General features: G+C 37.7%; 2 protein-coding genes across 2 annotated transcripts in view; one reads left to right on the top strand and one right to left on the bottom strand.

The window, feature by feature from the left end:
- The first annotated feature begins 640 nt into the window (after window positions 1-640).
- The window catches only part of LOC132105887 (membrane-associated guanylate kinase, WW and PDZ domain-containing protein 2-like), a 219,299-nt gene continuing 195,450 nt past the window's right edge, over window positions 641-24,489 (top strand). The window contains exon 1 of the mRNA XM_059511367.1: window positions 641-1,160. Coding sequence (XP_059367350.1) covers window positions 878-1,160 — 283 coding nt within the window. The 5' untranslated portion in view covers window positions 641-877. The remainder of the gene's footprint in view (window positions 1,161-24,489) is intronic.
- LOC132105889 (zona pellucida sperm-binding protein 4-like) lies at window positions 7,999-10,056 on the bottom strand. Its single transcript, XM_059511370.1, has 8 exons — window positions 9,709-10,056; window positions 9,222-9,406; window positions 9,056-9,153; window positions 8,827-8,984; window positions 8,554-8,746; window positions 8,337-8,484; window positions 8,180-8,252; window positions 7,999-8,108 (listed from the first exon to the last, which is right to left on the bottom strand). The coding sequence occupies exons 1-8, from the start codon at window positions 10,022-10,024 to the stop codon at window positions 8,032-8,034; spliced, it is 1,248 nt and encodes a 415-aa protein (XP_059367353.1). The 5' UTR covers window positions 10,025-10,056; the 3' UTR covers window positions 7,999-8,031.

Raw genomic sequence — 24,489 nt, 5'->3', positions numbered from 1 at the left:
GTGATCCTTTGTCGACAGCACTACAGCTGCAGAAGCAAAAAAAAAAAAAAAAAAGTCAAACTTTATCCCTAACTTACTTCCATTCTGCATTTTCTCCAGAAGGCGGCACAGCAGTCGTTTATTATGGACAAATTGCCCCAGGCTGAAAGTTCCGTTACTTTCTTTTTTCCTTCTCTTCTTTCCTGTTCTCTTCTCCAGCGGGAAGCGTCTCTTCTCTCCTCCTTCTCACATCACATCCGGCTCAGTTTCCCGAGCACTTTGGACTCGCTTACAGTGCAGCGTTAGGAAGTCCGAATCACGTAAGCGAATCGATTCTCGGGGACGGTTCGTTAAACTACAACTCATTTGATTCATTTGATTTGTTGTCTTTAAGTTCGAAAACGTCCTGTTGTGGCCTTTTCAAAATAAAGAAAGTATCAGTGAACCATCTTTAAAATATTTACCGAATTTTAGTCATCATTATCTTCGCGCAGCATTTTGTTTAGCCTATTTATTTTGGTTGAGAAAAACGTGTTTAATGAAACTCTTCTTTGATGATTATTTAAATAAAGGTTTACCACATTTGTTTACTTTACTGGTATCAGCTTTTTTGCGGTATTTACGCTTCCATAATGTAATTTTACGCCCATAGTTCACTTTACAGCAGAGTGATTCACAAACGCTTGCGTATTGGTTCAGAAGAATCATAAAAAAGAACCGGTTAAAAAGAACGGCTCCTGCGCGAATCGGACATCACTGCTACAGTGAGTGTAGCAGTTTTAAGAGGCTGCTGCTGATATGGAGACTGTTACCATCCACAGACACTGAGCGTGCAACTTTACTGAGCCGACTGAGCGCTTTCATGGGGGCTCTCCAGTCACATTAACCAACTCCAAACATGTCCAAAAGCCTGAAGAAGAAAAACCACTGGACTAACAGAGTCCACGAGGTCGTGTTATCCAGGGGTCCGAGTGGAGATCTGGGGTTCGAGCTGCAGGGAGGCGCGGAGAATGGACAGTTCCCCGTTATTGGAGCGGTGAAACCGGACAGGGGCAAGCTGCACCAGGACGAGTTACTCCTGGAGGTCAATGATACTCCAGTGGCCGGACTGACCATCAGGGATGTGTGGGCTGTGGTCAGACACTGCAAAGACCCTGTCCGCCTCAAGTGTGTCAAACAAGGTTAGTTTTACATTCATGTCAATGTAAGTTCATTTTCATTTTAGTAAAGTTTCCAACAAAATGGCATAACGTTACTTAGTCTACTACATTTATTATTGCTACTGTAAAAAGCATTTACATGAAAGTTAATGACGCTTCCAGAAACATTTTTACTTATTTATTTATTTATTTATTTATTTAAATGTTGTTAAATATACACAACTAGAAAGCAAACACGCGCTAGTTTAAGTTTGTCTTTTTCAACACGTTATCACACTTTTATTGTAACAATAACGTACACATTATGCAGTTATGGCAGAAATTATGGTTACTATTGTGAACATCAGTCGGGTTACTCCTGTTTGTGTACGTATTTGCACGTGAGCGGGAACTTTTGCATATGCTATGTATCACATTGCATCTAAATGCAACATAAGAAGATAGAAGTGGTGTCGTTCGAGTTTACAAACTGCTCAGACTCGCGTGTGAAAGTTGTTGGTTTGTTGCTATAGAAGCGGAGTCGGTGTGTTTCTGGAAAGGGGGCGTGTCCATCGCCACAGGAGCGCGTCCTGGTGGTGATGTTACGTCATCGTCACGTTTACAACGTCACTGCGCTGCATGCCATATGCTATTTAGTGTTTGTAAACTTTTTGCTACATTTACCTAAATTGAGCTTCTTTGTTGACACTGAAGGGTTATCTTTCCGGTATCCTTCAGTTTCGTTTGTGTTATCAGACTGTGATCAGGTCTTTGCGGGTGTGCCACGGTTCTGAGATACAACATGACATTACTATTTTCCCAGTAGGCCTGTATCTGAACCTCACAATCACACTGTCATGGGTGATGCCAGTTTAGTTCAGCAGAGCGGCTTGTGCTTTCTGTTTAGTTACAGACCCTTAATTGTAAGCAGTTTAGCTTCTTTAAGATTACTGGTTTAGGATGTTAGCGTGGCATTCCTTTGCTTTGACATGTTGCTTTTTATAAAACCTCCCATCTGTAAATATCTTCAAGAGAAGGGGGTATAGAATGATTTGATCCCAAGAAACCATCAACTATGATGATCACATGAAAGGGACCCCTTGCTGACAGGATTTTACGTCTTACTGTAAAAAACAAAACAAACAAAAATGAAAAATAACAGTTTTTAACAGTAACAACAAAAATATTCTAAAATAAAAGAAAGTCTAATCTCATGCTTTCCAACTAGAGTATTCTAGAAATTAGAAATAATTTTTTTCTTCCCTTTTTCTGTGGACTATGGAAGACTTTCTAATTGTGACTTAGCATCTCATTATATTTATAATTTTTTCTTATAATAATGATTATTTAATGTCCCATAATAAAAATTTCTCATAATAGCTAACATCTCATAATAAAAATAAATGTTCTAATAATAATAATAAAGTTAATGTTTCATAATAATAAGACGCATTCCTATTATATACAAAGTAGAATGAACATTAATAATGTAGAATTTGACTTTTTTCTTTAACTCCCCACCCCCTTTTTATTATTAACTTATTTTGAGAAAGTCTCCCATTATGAGATTTCAAGTCATTGTTACCAATTCATAATTATTATTTTTTTTTCATATTATTTCCAAATTTGTGAAGACAACAACAACTAATAATAATAAAAATAATAAGGTTTCTCATAATTTTTTTAATACAATGAGATGATCATATGCTAAATTAGTTTTATGAAAAAAGTGCTAAGTGATAATTATAAGAAAACTTCTCATTATTATGAATAATATTTTTCACTCAACTTGATGCGGAAACAACCCAACTCTAATACATGATTATTAGTATATGCTTGTATTTTATCAGATGCATTAGCTTCTTTCCCCTATTGTCCATGACCCAATCAAAACAGACCCATTAGTGAGCAGTGTTTTCTTTAAATCTTTAAAATAGTTTGTTTTTTAAATTTGGCCTGTGAGAATTATTGCTGAACATTGAGATTGAAGTCAGAGGCACTACTTTTCAAAGTCACATTTGACACTGCCACCTTATTTCATTGCCATGACCCTTGGATTTTTCTGTAGGCCCAACAAAATCAAGAGATCAATAGCTTACATGAAGCACTTTCAGTTACATCACTCAGTTTCAAGGAAGAGATTTTAATTGCCCCCCTTGCTCTCAGCAGAGCAATGCTTGTTCAGCTTTACAGAGGGTCAAGGATGTGCTGTATCATTTGGATAGGGAAGTAACACTCCTGTTATGCAGTGCTTTTATGTCTAAATCATGCCTTTCACTCTTTTGACATCCAGACACTTATTTATTGGTCAAAAGATGTGGGTCTTTCATTGGCTGATCTGGATAATATCTAAAGAGCACAGCACAGCCAGACTATATATGTGTGTGTGTGTGTGTGTGTGTCTGTGTGTGTGTGTGTGTGTGTGTGTGTGTGGTGTAGATAGTATCAGTGTTTCCACACTGGTAGTTAAAAAAGTTCAAATTTTTGTCGAAGCATTTCATGTAATATTTTTCTTTTTCGAGTGCTGTAGCAGGGGCCTACTTGATATTCATTGGACCCAGTAGTAGGGCAGACACAAAACTGTGGTCGGTGTGGTCAGATGCCTAGGTAAGTACCCTAAGATGTGATGTCTGTAGCATTCATCTGTGAAATAACAGGTTGTGAAACACTAACACACACATTTACACAGCCTCCCGGGTTGACCTGGCCAACTTTTTGATGTCTGGGTTTTGAGATATCAGTGAGACCGGTTGGGGAAATCAGTTTTTATATTACTTAGAAATTCTGCAAGCCGACCTTTAAATTTTTTTTTTTTTTTACAATATAATTACGGCACAGCACATTATTGTATTTTTGTTTCATTTATCCCCTTGAGGTAGGATGATATGAGGTTGACATAAATGATCATCTCTTCATGATCATCCAGTTATAATTGTAAATTTAATATGGGATATGTAATTATAATCATGTCAGTTGAAATGTGTTAATGTGCAATGTTTCTGGTCTTTTTTTCCTCCTGTTTCCTTTGACCCAGGACTTTGTGTTTCATGTTCCTCCCTCCACCCACTGCCTGACCTGCCACTTTCATAAACCTTTTATGGCCAGCTGTAGGCCACATGCTTGTTTAAACCACAACAAGGGGTTTGTATAACCAGGATGTGATGTCACATAAGTAGCAAGTGCAAATTTTCTGGTACTCTGTTCATAGGGGCTGGCAACCTTAACCAGAAAACTAAATTTTAGATGGAAACAAACCTTGTGATGGAGCCGGAACCTCAGCAACCAGAAAGCATGACATCATACAAGTGCGGTTGTGGTATCAGTAAACCTAGGCACTTCAGTTTGGAAGGAGTTTAGATTTCACCAGGCTGAGTGAAAAGAAATTGCTCATCCTGTGGCATTTGTGCCAGCTTCAAGGATGGCTTAAACTGTGTGGCTTTGAGAAGTGTGTAATTACTTTAAAGGGTTAGTTCACCGAAAAATGAAAATTATGTCATTAATAACTCACCCTCATGTCGTTCCAAACCCGTGAGACCTCTGTTTATCTTCGGAACACAGTTTAAGATATTTTAGATTTAGTCCGAGAGCTTTCTGTCCCTCCATTGAAAACATATGTATGGTATACTGTCCATGTCCAGAAAGGTAATAAAAACATCATCAAAGTACTCCATGTGACATCAGAGGGTCAGTTAGAATTTGTTGAGGCATCGAAAATACATTTTGGTGCAAAAATAGCAAAAACTAGGACTTTTTTCAGCATTGTCTTCTCTTCCGGGTTTGTTGTGAGAGAGTTCAAAACACTGCAGTTTAGTGATATCCAGTTCACGAACGAATCACTCGATGTAACCGGATCTTCTTGAACCAGTTCACCAAATCGAACTGAATCGTTTGAAACGGTTCGCGTCTCCAATACGAATTAATCCACAAATGACTTAAGCTGTTAACTTTTTTAATGTGGCTGACACTCCTTCTGAGTTAAAACAAACCAATATCCAGGAGTAATTCATTTACTCAAACAATATACTGACTGAACTGCTGTGAAGAGAGAACTGAAGATGAGCACAGAGCCGAGCCAGATAACAAACAAAAGACTGACTCGTTCTCGAGTCAAGAACCGTTTCTGTCAGACACGCCCGATTCGAGAACTGAGGAGCTGATGATACTGCGCATGTTTGATTCAGTGTGAAGTAGACCGACACACAGAGCATCTGAACCGAACTGATTCTTTTGATGACTTCCCATCACTACAGGTGATCCGAAAACCGATGCAACCGGTTCTTGACTCAAGAACGAGTCAATCATTCAAGAAGATCCAGTTACATCGAGTGATTCGTTCGTGAACCGGATATCACTAAACTGCAGGGTTTTGAACTCTCTCACAACAGACACGGAAGAGAAGACAATGCTGAATAAAGTCCTAGTGTTTGCTATTTTTGGACCAAAATGTATTTTCGATGCTCCAAAAATTCTAACTGACCCTCTGATGTCACATGGACTACTTTGAAGATATTTTTCTTACCTTTGTGGACATGGACCGTATACCATACACCAGTGATGCGCGGGTTGATCCAAAATGAGCGGGTGCCTGCGGTCACCCGCGGTAACGAGTAATCCAAAAATATGATATTCGGGGCGCGGTCAGTCGGGTCGTTTGAAATAAAGATGCCAATTAAACCTTTGTAATTTATATAGTACTAGACACAATTTTGAAATACACAGGCCTACACTTTATTGGCTGAATAGAGTGACCACCTGTCCCGCTTTACGTTGTACTGTACAGCAATTTTATCCTTTGTCCCGCCTCACGCAAATTGAGCATCTGTCCCGCTTTTTTATTCGACCCTGCCTAATAAATACATGGATACGTCCAACGAGCACTATGTTGCGTTCCATGAACAGCTAAACAACAGCTAAATTCCTTCTTCGCTGGATGCGAAAAAGCAAGTGTTAAAAATAATTTTAATATGTTAATATGCGCCGCGAAGCAGACTGTCACTGAATATAATGGGATAGTATTTTGTGCACTGCTTCTGTCCAAGCATACACCTATCTATTGTGGTAATTTGCATGTCGTGTCAAAATGTTGTTGGTTTATAATAGATAAATAACTCTTTTGACTCATGTACGATAATTTTCTTCCAAATATGATAATTTTGAACTTCTGGTACGATACTTGGACATTTCCAATCTGGCAACACTGCTCAAATTGGAGAGCACGCGCGTTGTTCGGTCAGGTTAACAGTCATGGCCAATGTGGCCACAAAAAAGAGAAGATGCACTGTTAATAGCGAATGGACCTCAACATACTCTTGGTTAAGACCTGTAGATGGCAGAGTTTTTTTTGCATTTTATGCAAAAGAAGTTTTTCTGTGGGACATGGTGGAGAATACGACCTGAAGCGACATGGTGCATGCGAGTACCACAGAAAAAAGCGCACATCAAGAAACATGCCAATCGGTGCAATCGTTTTTTTTATAAACCAAATGACCCACAGGCTGACACAGTTTTGGCAGCAGAAGTGCCGAGTATTTATCATGCCGTACATCACACACATTCATATCGCTCTACCGACTGCAGTAACAAGTTAGCCCCAGTAATTTTTCCAGATTCTGAAATAGCTAAGAAAAAAGCTGTAGAAACTTTGGGTGATATTTTGGGTCAGGCAGTGTCTTAATCTTTTAGTCGGTGGGTTTAAAAACAAATATAGGCAATACATTACAAAAAGCTTGAAATGTCTACTTTTAAACGGAAAATATTCAAACCAAAATAAATAGGCTTCTCTCTGATTATGTAATCCATAGGAAATGTGCATTTCTCTCTGGCGTTCATGGTGAGTCCGCATTGTCAACTTCATCTTAGCAGTGACACAGAAAACACCAGTTTATTACTAAATTAAATGTCTCGTTGCCAATTTAGACACATTCATAATCATCACTTTACCGGTTCTTGTGGCAAGCCTTGTGTGCAGTCATAATGCTTATTATCCTGTAGGCTATATCCTATTCAAGGAATTAAATTAATATAAAAGGGGCGATGAATTTACAAAAAAAAAAAAAAAAAAGGGGTTAGGAAGCGGGTACAATATTTTCTTTTTTTGTGGTCCAAGTTGCAGGCGGGTTAGTTGAAAACATTGGTCAGGTGCAGGTTGTTTATACATTGAACCGCACATCACTGCCATAGGTTTTCAATGGAGGGACCGAAAGCTCTCAGACTAAATCTAAAATATCTTAAACTGTGTTCTGAAGAGGAACGGATCTCTTATGGGTTTGGAACGACTTTGTTAAACCAACCCTTTAAGCGTCTGAACTCAAAGTCCGAACTTTTTGAACCGGTTCACCAAAAGTATATGGTCCATTCAGAAATGTGTTCAGGTTAATTTACTGGTCTCTTTTGAAGGCTACAATCTTAAAATCAGGTGGCAAGTAGGGTCTCAAATCACCAAGTTGAGTTCCCCAAAAACAATTAAGGGTCTTAAGGGTGAGATTTAAGTCACTAATCATTTTACAGTGTACAGCCAGCATTCATTTCCACATGGTTTGAATTACACTTGTTAAAGACATCAGGTGCTAAAGTCTTGCATGTGGTTAAAAAAAAAAAAAAAAAAAAAAAAAAGCTATACACTACATCCTTTGCTTGTGACATAGTAAGCAGCCTGCTCCATGGCTTTGACCTGACTGAAGGCAAAGTAATCCTAGCAGATATAACCATAATTTGATACTGTGTGGTACCCCAGGTTAAGTCATTAGCTACTAATGACGGTGCAGAAGCGGTGACTCAATGCATAACCTTATTCAAACAGTGGAAACGGTTTAGTGTGGCAGAAGCAACCTGGGAACGAGCATGTAAGAGACGCTGAGAAGTAAATGCCAGACAAATGATCTTAGGGTTTCCCAGTTTATTGAAACCACTAGATTTACAGGACCAGAGTAACTTCTCTGCTAGATACCACGGTCTGCTCACTAGAGATGGTCTTGTCATGGGTGTCTCTGCCTGCAAGAGAAGTGTTAGTATGAAAGCCACTTAAATTCAGTTCCTCTACTCAAGTTAACAGAAGAACTCACGTTTCCTGTTGCAGCTTTGCTGACAGGAGCCAGAAGAAAGTTGACATACCGCTGCACTACAATGTATAAAGATCTGACGGAAGGAGGAGAACATCAGAATCCTTAAGGAATAGAGTTAAATGCTTTTGGGGGGGGGGGGGGGGTGAAAGAGACATACGGTTTCCTGGAGAGGAGCCATTGAGGTTTGATCTACAAATGTGAACATCTTCACAATAAAGCGCTTGAAGTGTGTCGGGAACTGAAGACCAGATGATCCAGTCACCAGCACCAACGTTGTCAAGTAACGATCATCCCGGTAGGGGCATCTGAAAGGGAACACAACCATCAGAAGAGGACTCCTGGACTAACTGGATAAAGATTGTCATTACGCTCACCCATCAACCAGAAGGTCCCACTGGGGCAGACTGAGTGGACTCGGAGTTGAAGTAGCCCAGCAGTGTCCCAGCATCAGGACAATGTTGGGGTCAGTCCTCTCCAAAATGCGCACCTCAACATACACTGGCTCTCGCAGGACTTTTGTCACCGGATAATCAGAGTCACTGTAGTAGGATGTATAGGCCTCATCCCCTGAGGAACACTACTGGTTTAACCAGAAACTCATGCAACCTGGAGTCTTAAGACTTTAGGAACACATGAGAAGCACTTACCTTCTGCACACCCTTTGGTGACACATTGGCCATTGGCCAGTCTAAGCTCCACCCTGAGGGGTCCAGGGGCAGCTACTGGTGGAGGTGGAGGAACAGTGTTTACTTCCACAACCAGAGCTTCCACAGAACTACCAGAGTACCTACACTGAAAGAGAAGCCTGGACAACAAACAGTGAGCTTGGACCAGGTGTCAGAGTTTAACATTTACAACAAGTCATTGATCACTCACTCAAAATGGCTGTCCCTTGTGATGGACCCAAGTGGTCCAACCCCCACTTCGTATGAGGAGGTCATCTGGTTCTCATACACCACATAACCATTGTCCTCCTGCAAACAGCTACACGGTTAAAATCCAGTAGATGGCAAGCCATGCAGAATAAAAGCAGACCACTCACCATCATTCTCGTGCCACAGGCAGACACAGGAAACTGGTATATAGCAAAGGAAGCTGTGGACCCCACAGGACCACAAGGTGGGTCACTTCCCAGTAGATGAACCGAATCCAGACTCAGTCGTGGCATTGTAACCTCTTTAGCTACCACTACCACAAACTGACCATCTCTTATACACTGGACAGTCACTGGAACAAAAAGGCACAAGAGCTGGTTAGGGTTGAGAAATCAACTTAAACAACGCCCTTACAAATAAGGTGCTCAAGTTCACAGCAATGCCATAGAACCATTTTTGGTTCAACAAAGAACCATCTTACCTTCTCATAAACTTAAAGAACCTTCTCAACTAAGCTTTTGTTTAACAGGTTCTTTAGATGTTAAGGTTCTTTATTGAATCATTTAGACAAAAACAACAAGAAAAGTTCTACAGCATCATGAAAACCTTCATTTCTAAGAGTAAAATAGGATAACACTAACTCAACATGCTTACCTGCCTTCCCATAGTAACACTGCGGTCCTCTAGAGCAGCATTTGATAGCCTCACACTCAGTAGCACTGATACCAGGTTCTCCACATTGGATCTGCTCAGAATCGGTTACAGCACATTTATCAAGAGGCTCTGCTTGTGACACTGGCTTCTGAAGTGGAAACCTCTGGGAAAATTGCTGATTACTCTGAAGTCGCTTGTCAGCTTGCTGAAACATCTGAACTTGAGAATTCTGGGGCAAACTACGCCACTGTGGAACAGCATGGCAGAAAGCACACAATGCCAGTACTTGAACCAAACACCACCTTACAGCCATCATTCAACAGTTTGTCTTACTATTGAGATACAATACAATACTTACAATTGGTCTTTTTGTACTCTACTAATTTCAGCTAATTGACGATAGTCCCTCCCTCTTCATTAACAGTCATGGTTCTCCAGACTTGCACAAATGGGAGCACAACTGGGTGATTCTCATTGATTCAATTGTCCATACATAAAAACACAAAGTTGAGCTTAATAGAAAATAGAATACTAGTATTATTTCTGCCATATTGAATTCAGCCTTGCTTTTAATCCTTCATTAGCTGAATTTAATTGTTGATGTTTTGACAATTATGGATTGTTTTATTCTTTGAAACAAGTCTTGGAACATACAGGCCTGTATTTTCAGACTTGCTCAAAAGAAAGTTGCTTTAACATACTCATGATAACTTTGAAGCTTTGCGTAATATTTGAATCCTGTCCCAGCAAAAGCTGCTCTATTATTAAATGTTGCATTAAAATAATTAAATTACAGTCATTAATATTATAATATAAGTGATTTTAATATACTGCACATACTGCAAAATGAATACCCTTAGGTATAGCCAAAAATATTATTTACCAGGGTGCAGGTTAGCCCTTCACTCATGAGGAAATGATATACCTCATAAATGTATTTAACTATTTATCGTAATATGTTTCTTATCAGAGGCTCCACCAAGGCTTTTTTTTGTCTCTAATTACCTAAACCTATTTACAACCATCACCTTTTTCTGAAGTAAGAAATGCTTGTAAAAATAAAATGAGATTTAATCATAACATAAAAAGGTCATAATTATGGCAGAAAATATCAAAACTATGAGATACTTAATATTAATTAGGATTTTTATGTCAGAATTATAATTTACCAAAGCATGATTTTCAAAATTATGAAAAACTTAGTCATAATGAGATAAAAAGTTGAAATTATGAGATGAAAAGTCATAATTATTTTTGGTCAAAAATGTTTATAATAATTTTAATCCAATCCGATTCCAATCATGAAATAAAAAGTCAAAACTGAGATAAAGTCATAATCATGACATAAAAAGTAAAATAAAATCATAATTTTGAAGTATTTCATAGTTATAATTGAACAAAACATTATTTTTTTAAATTGAGATACCAATGATAATTTGATTAAAAGTCCAAATTGAGTTAGAAACTTGACCTTTTATATAATAATTTAAACTAATTCTTAATGATCACATTTTGTGTCATAAATATGCCAATATCTCATCATTTCAACTTTGTCATAATTATTATTTATTTTATATCATAATTATGACTTATGTACATAATTTACAAAATTGACATACCAATCATAATAAAAATGTCCTAATTCTAACCTTTTATCTAATCATTTCAACTGTATAATTTACTTTTTATAATATATAAATATAACTTTTTTTATTTTATAATTGTTATAATTATCACATTGTTTGTCATAATTGTCTTTTTATGTAATAATTATGTATTTTTATGCCATAATGTTGAGAATGAGAACAGCTAGAAATTACCCAGAGCTCCCTATAAAACACCTAAAAATATTTAGAACACCTTTGTAACTGCATAGCAACATCCTACCATTGTGTCAGTGAGTTTGTGCGAACGCATCTAGTTTATGTTTATTTACAGTGGATTCACTGCAGTGTTTGTTTATGAAAGTGCAGGACCAACTGCAGTGTATGATATATCTGTGGGAATTGAGCAGACTCTAGCCTCAGGAAAGGCAGGAATGGGTTCCACCCTGTCTAGACGAGTGAAAATGTATTGATGCATCTCATTTACAGTCTCAAGCTCTATAGCAGCATGCCCATGAATGCTTGTCTTGTCATATGTTTATTCCAATTGTGTCTCCCAGGTGAATGCATGGCATACTGGCACTCATGTAGTAAAGATGTGCATGCAGTCACCCAGAAATCCTACAGCAGTCAGGAAATACTGGACATCTGGTGATCTGAAACTGTCTTTCGCCCTCAGCACTTTAGTTTTTGTCAGTCTGCATGGTGCAACGCCCATGAGAGGGGTCAGAGATTGTGAAAATGGAGAGTCATTACTCTTTAACACTTCCTCTCCATCTTAGTCTTTCACTTTTTGTTCAAGTGGAATGTTCACTCAAGGGAGCCAGCTGTGGATTTTTTACTATAGCAGCTTGCAGTGAGCCTTATATTTTCACTTTTTCTCTTACGCATTCTTGTTCTGTTCCATTTCGTTTGTATATGACATTTCAGAGCTTAAAGAGCTCACTTCTTCATTTGCCCGAAAGATGGCTATTGCATTGCCCCTTTTAATGAAGAATAAATGTTGCCAGTGCCATTGAGCAGTATGATATATTTATAATTTTCTCACTTCAATTTTGCAACTGTTGAAAGCTTATTAAAAAGTCACCAGAAATGTAAATTAGTTGTCCAGTCATCTACACTTAGGTCTTATAACCAACAAAGCATGTCACGTTTTTCCCACTTCATTAGGATTTCTGGGATATTTTTTCTATTTAGTTGGTCAAGTACAAGAAAGTAAAGAAGTTTTACTCTGTATCTAGGCAATAAAATATTTTAGTGAAAAAAAGATAGGTGTCACTGATCAATTTAATAATTAAATTATAAATAATTAGTCCACTTAGCATTCACATTGGCACTTTTGACAGCGAACCTAAAAGCATAGTGATACATTCATAACCACCTTTTTAGTGGTCTCAGTCTGCTTGTTTGGTGCTCAGCAGGGTTCGGATGGCATCATTCACACTTACTCAAATAAACTGCACTAACGGAGCAACTGCACCAGTGTTTGTTTTAATTGAACCAAACATGACAAGTGTGAACACCCTTAGTGTCAAGGTAACTGAGGGAGAGGACCCAAATGCAGAATGAGCCCTGGGTGACAACCAGGTGTAGGACTGTAAAGGATGAGGCAGCACAAGAGACTAGACCACAGCACCAGGAACCAGGGGCACTTTGTAATGAGGTGAAGTGGCCCACGTCCAACCTCCAGGATGGAGAAGGCAGGACAGGAACAGACAAACAACAACTCAAAGGAAAAATAAAGACTTGAAAGAAACAAGTCAAACTCTAGAGAAACCCAAAAAAATGAGATCCAAACAAAAGAAAAAGCTAAAATGGACTAAAAACTGTGACAAAATAAGCTTTAACTAATAAATACCAAACCTTAATAGACTGTGTAAAAAATATTTAGTAAAGACCAGCTAGAGCAGTGGTTTTCAAAACCAGTCCTGGAGGAACCCCTGCCCTGCACATTTTGTGTGCCTCCCTTATTAGACACAGCCAACAGAAACCACTGAACTAGAGAAATAAGAAAATACTAACGCACACACAAAGCAAACCAGCAAACATATGAGGAAAATGAGCACAATAAATAGGGGAGGAAAGCACATAAACAAGGTGAGAACAATCAAGTAACGAGCACCAAGCAGGGACTAAATGAGGGGGCGTGGCAATGTGAAACAAGGGGGCAGGACAAAAGGAGCACATGGCCAACATAAAGACAAAGCCATGTGGTCATAAATAGGACAAGCAAAGTAAAAAACCACTAAACAAGGACAAAACAGGCAAAACTTTAGTATAGGGATTAATTCTCACTATTGACTAGTTGCTTATCAGCATGCCTATTATTAACATAGTTGCTGTTTATTAATATTATAAAGCACATATTCTGCATCCCTAATCCTACCCAATATTTAAACTTAACAGCTATCTTACTAACTAATAATAAGCAGCAAATTAGGAGCTTATTGAGGGAAAAAGTCACAGTTAATGGTTCGTTAATGATGCGAACTGGACCTTAAAATAAAGTGTGACCATGTTTTTTTATGATGTATTTTAATTAATGAGTTTTAAAAATCCTTTTTTTTTTGTCCTCTATAGTTTCTCCTGTAATGGAGCACTTCTCCAACAACAATCTAATCTCAACCAGGATCACTCAATAGTATGTGTCTTAACTAAATATGCTGTTTAAGTCAATTTGTATTGAATGAGGGCTTCGGGTGGTTTCTCAGTGGCTTATTGGATTTGCCTATAATTTTTTTGTGGCTACCGTAGTATTTGTGTGAAAGTGAATCTTGAGTAAATAAAGGGTAATCCAGTAAGAGCGTGTCTGAGTGGGCCAACAAATCAAGAAGATTTTCTGCCAGAGGTTAGGACTGACACTTGATCTGAAAACACTTGACTTGAGATTCTTTTTGCCATCATATAGAGTGAATTGTAAGACATTATAGCAGCACTGGTAATAGATAGATAGATAGATAGATAGATAGATAGATAGCTAGATAGATAGATAGATAGATAGATAGATAGATAGATAGATAGATAGATAGATAGATAGAACAATCAGAACAATGTGTCCTAGCTCCATTGCTTCCTTACAGACATGTCATTTTGTCACTCCTCCATGGCTCAAGGATGAATGATTCATTTGTCTGAATTTATCCGATTAGCAGGTACATTTGGGTCGATTTTATTTCACTTCAAATTAAATCACCTGCAGAGAAAGACATATGCCTTACTTGTGTTGGGACAGTTTACTTTGAGTGGAACTTTCATCTTGAAAGATATGCAAGTGTCCATATCATCATGTCCGTTGCTGTGACAGACACGGAAAAAGCTGTTTCTTGGTCAAGAGATCTGATCCCATTTCTGTGAGAGACATGTCTGAGTCAAGCACCATATTATCTATTGTGTCTCGTGTTGCTGGATATCAGTGATAAGCAGTGTTGTAGAGAGAGAGAGAGGATCATTTTGGGTGAAACTTCCTGTGAGGAGCGTGTTTGTTGAGGAAAGCGGTTGTGTGGTTGTATTTGTTGTTGATGATTCATATTTCCTCATGAGGCTGTCACTCAAGGATCTGCAGTCCTCCGCTTTAATTTGTTATTCCTAAAGCTTGTGCGATCAAAACTAATTAATTTCTGAAACTCTCAATGAAAGTGTGGCACCTCCTCCCACAAGGGTGCTTTTAGTGCATAACAGTTTAGCATCTGACTGAAGCTAATGGTTTAGCAAAACTGTGTGCCAGAAGTGTCATGGGAAATATGGTTTTTCTTGCATGTGAAGATGAAGGCTTTGTTTAGAATTGTAGCATACTTCATTCAGTGTGTGCTGAAAATGACCTATTTTTTTTTTAAATATGCAGTGTTGAAGAGAATGCTTTATACAGGTATGCACAATATTCTGATGGATCAGTTATAGTCTCGTATTAGAGATGATTTAATCTAATACATTTATTAGAAATTTGTTAGACATCATTTAGGAAGCTTATTTCCTCTATTTTATCTGCCTCCATCTAATGCTCACAAAAAAATAAAAAATGAATTAAAACTATTAACTTTATAACAGTGTTAAATCTTTAGCAAATATACCCTTTTTCAAACTGTACAGCATTTAAAACAATTGATTTAAGTTGTGAGCATTTATATGTTAAATTTATTAAAAGAAATTGTGACAACAATGTAGCATACCTCAAAATTATTTTAAATTATGTCCAAAAAGGCCTTTCTTAAAGGGGTCATATCATGTTGCTTAAAAAGAACATTATTTTGTGTATTTGTATTGTAATGCAATGTGTTTATGTGGTTTAAGGTTCAAAAAACACATTCTTTTCCATAAAATGTACATTATTGTTTCTCCTGTATGTCCCACCTTTCTGAAACGCGTCGATTTTTACAAGGCTCATTGTTCTGACAAAGCAAGGTGTGCTCAGATTGGCCTGCTATCCATTGCATTGTAATAGGTCGATTGCTAAGCATTTGACGGAAATGTTACGCCCCTTAACATACTGTGATGCCGTCTCCCAGCAGGACGAGACTCTGCTCGTGCACATCCCATCATCGGTTCTCTTTTAGCAGTTCAGTCAATGTACTGTTAGGAGTAACTGAATTACTCGGGATATTGGTTTATTTCGCATCTGAGGGAGTGTCAGGCACATTTATAAACCGAATAACATAAGTAATTTGTTGATTAGTGCGTACTGATTAGTGCGTCACTTAAGAAGATCCAGTTAAATAGAACTATTTGTTGTTATTTGTTTAAAATTCTTTAAATATAAAAATCATACTTACTGGCTGTGAGTCAGAAGCGCCAGACTGTCCTTGCAAAGTTGAAACTGCCTCACTTTATAGAAACAGCCGTTGTGCCACCGACACATTGTAGGCTACTGGTTCAGGAAACAGTCCCTATCCTCCATAAAATGCACTTGACACATCTGAATATTTAGTTTGAACTGTTCTGGAACATTGTTGAAATACAACTTATCCACTGATTTCTAGTTGTGTCCTCTTTTGGAAGGTCAAATAAAGTCGCTTCGCTTTCACAATGACACACAGGGTCTTCACGACATGGCAGCAGCGGCAACAGAGAGAATAAAAGTTACTCCCTCTTTCTTTGCATGAACATTTGGGCAGTGTTATGCAAATCTTCCAACATCATGACCTAAACATGTGGGGGTGTGTTAAAACGAGCTGTTTTAGGAGCGTGTGGTTGACTCTTAACTTTTATAAAGAATATCTCTTTGGATTTGAGACTTTAGTCTTTTTGCTTTTGACACTCCAAAGAGAAAGGAAAAACTGAAGTCACATCATATGACCCCTTTAAACATGTTAAAATTGTGTTATACAGTATCTGTATATTTAGTGTGCTTGTATTTGCTTCCAAAAGACAGATATCAGGAGATATAAATAAAAACAGCTCAAGAAAGTACTTTGATGACTCACTGGAAAAAGATTGACCACAATCAATACAAAATATGTGTGTGTGATTCAGGGAGTCTGTATCTTATTCATTTCAACTGTAATTGCAGAAGGCCATGGACAAAGGAAGATGGACTTCTTTTATGCACTCAAACTTTTATACACAATTAAGATGTATTCCATTGAACCTGACTAGTTCTTTGAATATTTATACATAATGTAATGAACAGTTTCTATTCATAATGTTGAATGAGCACAATAGGTACTGATTAAATTCTGCTCTTACACCTCAAGGTTTGAGGCGAAAACAAAATGTGACCTGTAGTTTAAATTCGTTCAGCATGTACACGTTTATGATTAATAACTCGGTAGATGTGACAAGCTTAATTGTTACTTTTACTGGAATGAAAAATGTTTGCCCACTTGCTCTCAGATTAGGATTTGATGTTCAAAATGTTAATTATTTAACGCTGCAAAAAAAAAAGTTGATGTAGAAAAGAGCTGTTTGTTCTTTCTTTCATTTGTATCTGCTCAAATTGAGCTTCGGGCAGATGGTTTTCTGTCGTCATTTCTATGAATCACACCCTTTCACAGTGAAGATGTCATTTATCAAAATCTGCCCACCTCTTGTTACCATGTGGGTTATTAAGATTCATCTTCAGTGGAATGTAGACTTCTTTTGTTGAGAAAAATAACATAGGGCTGCTCTACTTTCAGCTTTCTCGCAGTACTTCCACCATTCTGGCATCAAGCTGTTTGTGGTCAGCAATGCCTGCCAATGAAGAACAGCAACATCTAAACCTTTACCTCTGACATCATCAGCACAGTCATGTGATTCTAAACTCATAAGGTTAAAAATTCTTCAACAGAGAGTTCTTAATTATGAACCAACCAAGCCAATAACATTAGAACATTTGATTTGAAGCTATAAATATAGTTTTTCAAGACCAAATGAATTAGCAATGTTGCATTTTTATTGATTTGTTTCAGCCTTACAAATTATAGGAGAAACATATGAGACAACTTTGATAGCTAAATTTAGAGTCAACTAGGGCACGTGATGATGGGGAAAAATGGCTAATATATAAATGGAAATTATTTCAGTGCTTTGGTGTTCACTTACAGAAGTTTTACTTTCTCTCGCAAACATAAGAAACTTTGCATTCACTCACAAAACTTTTCACGTGCTCTCAAAAAAGTATTGTGTACCTCTGAATAACTTTGCATTTGTTTGCAAAACTTTTCGAGCGCTCTCACAAAAGTATTGCGTTCCCCAAGATACCTTGCATTTGCCTTCAAAACTTTTTATGTGCCTTCGCAAAACTATTTACTTTTCCCAGAGAAACTTTTCAGTTGCTCGCAAAAGCATTGAAATATAGTTTTTCTGCTCACCTTATATTACAGTATTTCCATCACAAGAGTTTTGCGAGTGAACGCAAACTTTCTCCGGGGAATGCAGAAGTTTTTTGAGAAATTGCAATAGCATTGAAATATCATTTTTCGTCCAATCTCATATTTTTCCCATCATCATGTCCCTTCAGGGGCTCCATACATAAATGTCATTAAGAACTCCATCTAAATCAATATAGTTTACTTCCGGGGTGTTCTGTTATTGGACTATTTTATATATATATATATATATATATATATATATATATATATATTTAAAGGTTGATTTCTTGGCTTCAGTTTTATATTATTTATGGTAGGAAACAGCATGTGTGTTTTTAGGGTGATTTTGAAGAACGTGTTCAGTAATAAGAAGTTAAGGGAGTACAGTTTTTCCTCTGCCGATTCTCAGAAAGACTATTAGATAAGGGCCTTCATGTGCCACATCATGTCCACTCACAAATAAAACGCCCATATTCCCCTTGACTCACTGTCAGCTTCTTCTCCCCTCCTCCTCTTTCCCACACGTCTTAACTTCCTCCCTGCATCTGTCTGTTTTAATTAATGCCTACTGTATTATCTGAAGTACGTGAGTCCTGTTGTTGGCTTGGCATGGAACTGAGGAGGCTTTGTTTACCAGCGCTGTATCTGCTTGTTGAGAGCTCACATGATTAAATAAGTTGATTAACTCAAAAAAAGCACAAAACAAGTCTGATTGGAGGTCAGGGTTTGAATGGAGGTCAAGATTTGTACCTAGAATAGGTCTCTTTCACCGAAAGAGCACTGATTAAGAAAGCTTCAGTGCAGCTTTGAGTATTATGTTTCATGTAAAATAGGTAAAACCATTTTAGAATATCCAGTATTATCTATATATGTAAATTACTATGGTGTAATAGCCTTACTGTATCACACATGTGCTTTCAAATAGTGATATTTGGTTGAATGAATGGCAGCCATGATCGGCTAAGAGAGTCTGCACTTTAAATGCTTTGTGGTTGTCTAATTAATCAAAATCTATGTAAACAAACTTTGAATGAATGGTATAGGGTATGGAGTGTTGGATGAAGGCTTCAGGATGTGTCTGTTATCTACAGTGGGACAATGGGTGGACTGGTATTTTGGCCTTTGGGCCCATGTGAGGAGCCCATCTCTGCATACATTACCATGAAAGATGGGCCGTCATTGTTCTCACATGAAAGGAATGCACAGTTATTCTAATGAAATGTGGGAAAGGGGATCACTCTCCTTCTTTTACCTCTCTGCCCTATTCCTCTCTACATTGTAGATATGCTGCTCTTTGTGAACCCTATCAGTCCCACATTAGTATGGAAGCTCAAGTGTTTGTTCATGCTGTATGTGAATATAACTGTATGCAGTACAGGGGCTCGTTCTTCGTACGTCACTAACTCAGTTAGCTGGATTTGATTGTTGACGATTTGGCATGATCTTGGATTGTTTGGTTCTTCGAAGCTCATCCCGGACTTGCTGTCATAGCAAAACAGGTGCGCAATCTTAAACCTGCTCGCGAGCAGGCTTATTTCATGTAAACAGGATTAGACTGCGGCTCATAAACGGAGATGATACGGGATAGTGCACTTTCTGATATATATATATATATATATATATATAATTTTTTTTTCTTTTTTTTCTCGTGACTCTTGAGATTGTCGTTTACATTATTAATTTGTTGGAAAGGCACATTTATTTTCGACTTGTCGGAGTCGGCCTTTAACTACAGAACAAACTGATTATTTGCGAGTGGCTCTTTCCTTTATAGCCTACTATTGGAGATCCGGAGAACTTGATGGAAAGTGCTGTCTGTCGTGCCATTCGGAGTTTGCCTGGTGCTTTTAGGTTTAAAAAACAGTTTTAGTTTTTTTTGGTGACATTTCCAAGCCACTTTAGACCCAAAGTTGTAAAGCAGTTTTTTAAGCAGTTTTTTATTTTTTTATTTATTAGACGACTATACTATTTATTAGACTATTTAAATATTTTTTTAATGAAGATCATGCAATCATGGCCATGCTGATTACAGTATATGTCACTCAGGCTTATGCTAGACCATAGACTGCCATCAAGGCCTCAATGAAGGGGATTATGTGAACAGAAAGGGGATTCACAATGTAAATGTGCAGCCCAATTACTATTGTGATTCTTAATATTCCAGATTAATAATATTATATCAAATAAAAAAAGGCAGTTGACAAATCTTCCATATCACAAATGTGAAAGCAAATGGCCAAGATCTGTGCATGACTTAAGAATTTGCTGAGATTCACATTTATTCACATTATTTGAAAAGTGGTAAGGAAAGTTCCACAATTAAATATCGAGCTATATTACACTTATGCTGATCCTAACAGAACTGCATTATTTCATAGGTGATTATGACATGTTCCTGCCTGCAGACAGGGGTTTTATGACCCCATTCCCTGACCCAAACCAGTTGCAGCTCCAGGACAAGGGCACACAATGAGATTAACTTTGGCTTATCTAAAGGGAAGATTTCAGTGTCTGAAAAGTCTGAGGGTTGCACACCTGACAGGGCCTGTGACATTGTTGCATGTTCCATATTACACAACATTGCAAAAAAAAACACTTTTCATTAAATGTTTAATAAAAGACAAATATGCTTAGTTCCTTGAGTTTTATTTCAATTGTTCTTTGTAAAGAAAAGCCAGTGGTCAAGTGCCTGCAACAAGAGATATTAGACACATGCCTCATGCAACAAATAAAAAGGAAAAGTTGGCTATACACTGCCCACCTGTAGGCCTATGTCTCCTCTGTCTGTGCAGACTATTCTGTAGGCCTTTCTGTAGATGTGGAATCCTGCAACTTATACTGCAGCCATAAAGCATACAAGTATAAATTAAGTAAAGTTATTATGCACTTGCAGGTAGGCTAGTTCCTCCATATGACAGTTATCTGAGAGGGTTTATTCACTGTCCAGTGCAATGGAAACAAATAGACATTACAAAGTCTTATACTTTCTTTCCTTTGGAAAGTTAGAAAATGTCCACTTAAGTTAACAAGTGTTGGTGTATTATGTAAAAGTGCACAAAAGAGCAAAACACAATGTCATTACAATGAACTACACTTGGGAAAAATGTGATCAATAACTCTTTTTGAACTCTTCTTCAATAAATAGTTTTACATTAACATAAGTTTATCAGTTTTCATTTTCACAAGTCAAAGCAATTCATCATTACTCAAGATTTAACAGTTGAAATGACTATACAGCCTTAATTTAATGCAGCAAAATATTTTACAGTGTAGGCTACTAAGATCTTTTCTATTTTTTCAGCCTTTTTCTTGGTTGCTATTATAAACAGACAACCATTTATTTAACAGTGCCTTTTATAGAAGAGAAGAGACTATAATAAAACAAAAAAATACCATGTAGAATATTTTGTACTTCACTTTTATTTGTTCCCATGTTCTAGTGTGGTGACTCTGACATTACAATGAACAAAATAATTATGCAATTATTAAAATACAAAAATATAGGCTAATAAGTGATAAAAAACATATAACATGGCCACTTCTAACGGATTTAAATTGTCTGCTACTTTTTGCCAGCCCTCTCTCCTGGCTTTTGCAGACTTTGAGGTGTTCCCTGGCGTTTTGATTAAACATTAAAATTTCGAATAAACTTCGACTATCTTGCTCTGCTGAGGAGAAAAACTGTGCGCGCTCTTTGGCCACGCTGAGCAGATATGGGGATTGTTAGGAGGCCATGATGGTCAGAGGCCAATAGCAGCGTTGCTGATCAATGTTTCTACTATCGATACATATCCCCTTTTAAGCAAGCGCGTGAACGCGCAGTTATCTTAGATAACTCAATCCAGCGATACTAATCATAAACAACAGGTGTGTTCGAAGAACTCAATTAGCCGGATTATGATTAGCATGATGAAATCATCTTGGATGTGTCATTTGATCTCGGATGTAATAAGCAACGTACGAAGAACGAGCCCCAGGTGTACAGTACCCAATTTACTTTGTTAATGTAAATGTCATTGGTTTTATGTTTGTGGTTCATTAGTGAACAGTATTCTAAAGAAAATGATTTGTCTTTTGTATAGTTTAATCAACTTCTTCTAAAACAACGTTCCTTTTCAGTTTATTTCACTTATCCAAATAGCTATTTCTGCATAGTTTTATCAACTTACTTTAAGTCTGGATCAGTTTTGGTACATAGCTCCTATTGTTTTACTCAAAATGCTTAAACATTGCAAAAACACAATAGGTGGCAATTTACATTGACTTTACAACATTTGCTACATTTTAGGGATTTAGGAAGAAATAAAATTGCTTTCAGTAAACAATAAATAATAAAAGTGCAATATATACTCAAATTACATGGCTGAAAATTATCAATCAGAGCTAAGTAGACAAAACACAAGCAAGCATTTTATGCTGGTGCTGCTTGTTTTTTAAAGTCTGAATCTTTTAATGTGTCTTTTTCTCACTTGCTTCCTCTTTTTTAGCCTCTCACTCTTTCATGCTCCTTTAATCGCGGTCTGAAATTTATATTCTATGCTGTTGCCTGGTGGAGAAGTTCAGCCATTGACTTATGTAGGTCAGAAGGTTTAATTGGATCTCACTTTATTGAGATGGAGCCCTTTGTCTGAATGTGTGTGGATGCATATGTGCACACACACTCTGCAAATTGAAGGCCGCTGTAATTTCGAAAAAACAATATAATCTTTCCCGCATTGCTGGTCCCAGTGCTTAGTGTCCTACAGGAGATGAAAGGATAGAATGCAAAGCAAGCCGAGAGTTTAAGGTTTTAAAGTACACTGAGAAATTTCCCCAAGTTGCTGTCAGTAAATGCACTGCAGCGTAACCATTATAGACTTCAACATTTAAATCAAAACACGCTGGGAGTCTTATCAGATATGAGAAGGTATTGGTTTGTTGTTAATAAACAGCAGGAGAAATTAAACTTTGTATTACAATTTTAAAACATATTATTGGTTGATACCATCAAAGGGTTCATCTTGCAAAAACTTCATTTGTGCGCAATGTGAAATGTTAAAGATGTTTTTGGCAACAATGGGCACTTACAAATCACTTTTAAACAAAATGCATTTGTGTTAAGTTAACTTTATCTTATGGTCTTTGTCATTCATGTCACCAATGTCATCAATAATAATAATAATTCATTACATTTATATAGCGCTTTTCTAGGCACTCAAAGCGCTTTACATAGTCTGGGGGTATCTCCTCATCCACCACCAGTGTGCAGCATCCACCTGGATGATGCGACGGCAGCCATAGTGCGCCAGAACGCCCACCACACACCAGCTTACTGGTGGAAAGGAGACAGAGTGATGAAGCCAATCAGCAGATATGGGGATTGTTAGGAGGCCATGATGGTCAGAGGCCAATCGGCGAATTTAGCCAGGATGCCGAGGTCACACCTCTACTCTTTTCGGGATTTTTAATGACCACAGAGAGTCAGGACCTCGGTTTAATGTCTCATCCGAAGGACGGTGCTTGTTGACAGTATAGTGTCCCCATCACTACACTGGGGCGCTAGGACCCACACAGACCACAGGGTGAGCACCCCCTGCTGGCCTCACTAGCACCTCTTCCAGCAGCAACCTAGTTTTCTCAGGAGGTCTCCCATCCCATCCAGGTACTGACCAGGCTCAGCCCTGCTTAGCTTCAGTGGGAAACCGGTCTTGGGCTCCAGGGTGATATGGCATCAGATCACTTCATTGTCGCACATTGCTGTCAAAGTGAACAGCCCATTAGTAAACACCACAGAAATGACTGATCTACATGGGCAGCAACAAAATACACTGTCAACAAATGCTGCATTCCATTTACCTTGGAATGTCAAATGTCAGAACTCATCACACCACGTTCCAGTACATGAGTTGGAAAACCAAGATGGATGTGTCTGTTGTTAGCAATGCCAGTTGATTAAAACACATAAAAAGCAGTATTTTATACACGTAATACCAAATTTTCATATCCACAGATAGAGGTTGGATGGTATTGTGCATTCATTGAGACACAAACAACCAGAAGTGTTAATAAACAAAATATTACCACTTTTCCGCTTACTGTAAATGTGCTAAAAAGCCATTTTGGATTCTGAAATTTGGATTGACACTTACATAAAGCAGAAATACAGCCGTAACTCTCTGTCCACACTAGAGTTTTTAAGCATTTACCCAAAAGTTCTCATCCACGCTAAAACGTCAGAAAACATTAAATTGTTTTACTTCACGTGTAATGCCTGTAAAGACAGATGGAATAGTCATGATACATTTCATGCTATTCTTTTGGCACGATCATTTTATTTAGGAAAATATCTCACCATTCACTGAAGCGTTCAGGTAGCAATCACTCACAATTGTATAACTGATCTAAATCGTAAC

This window comes from Carassius carassius, chromosome 26 (assembly GCF_963082965.1).
Source record: "Carassius carassius chromosome 26, fCarCar2.1, whole genome shotgun sequence".
NCBI lineage: Eukaryota > Metazoa > Chordata > Actinopteri > Cypriniformes > Cyprinidae > Carassius > Carassius carassius.
Note: the sequence above shows the minus strand (reverse complement) of the source record. Positions and strands in the feature narration are given on the sequence as shown.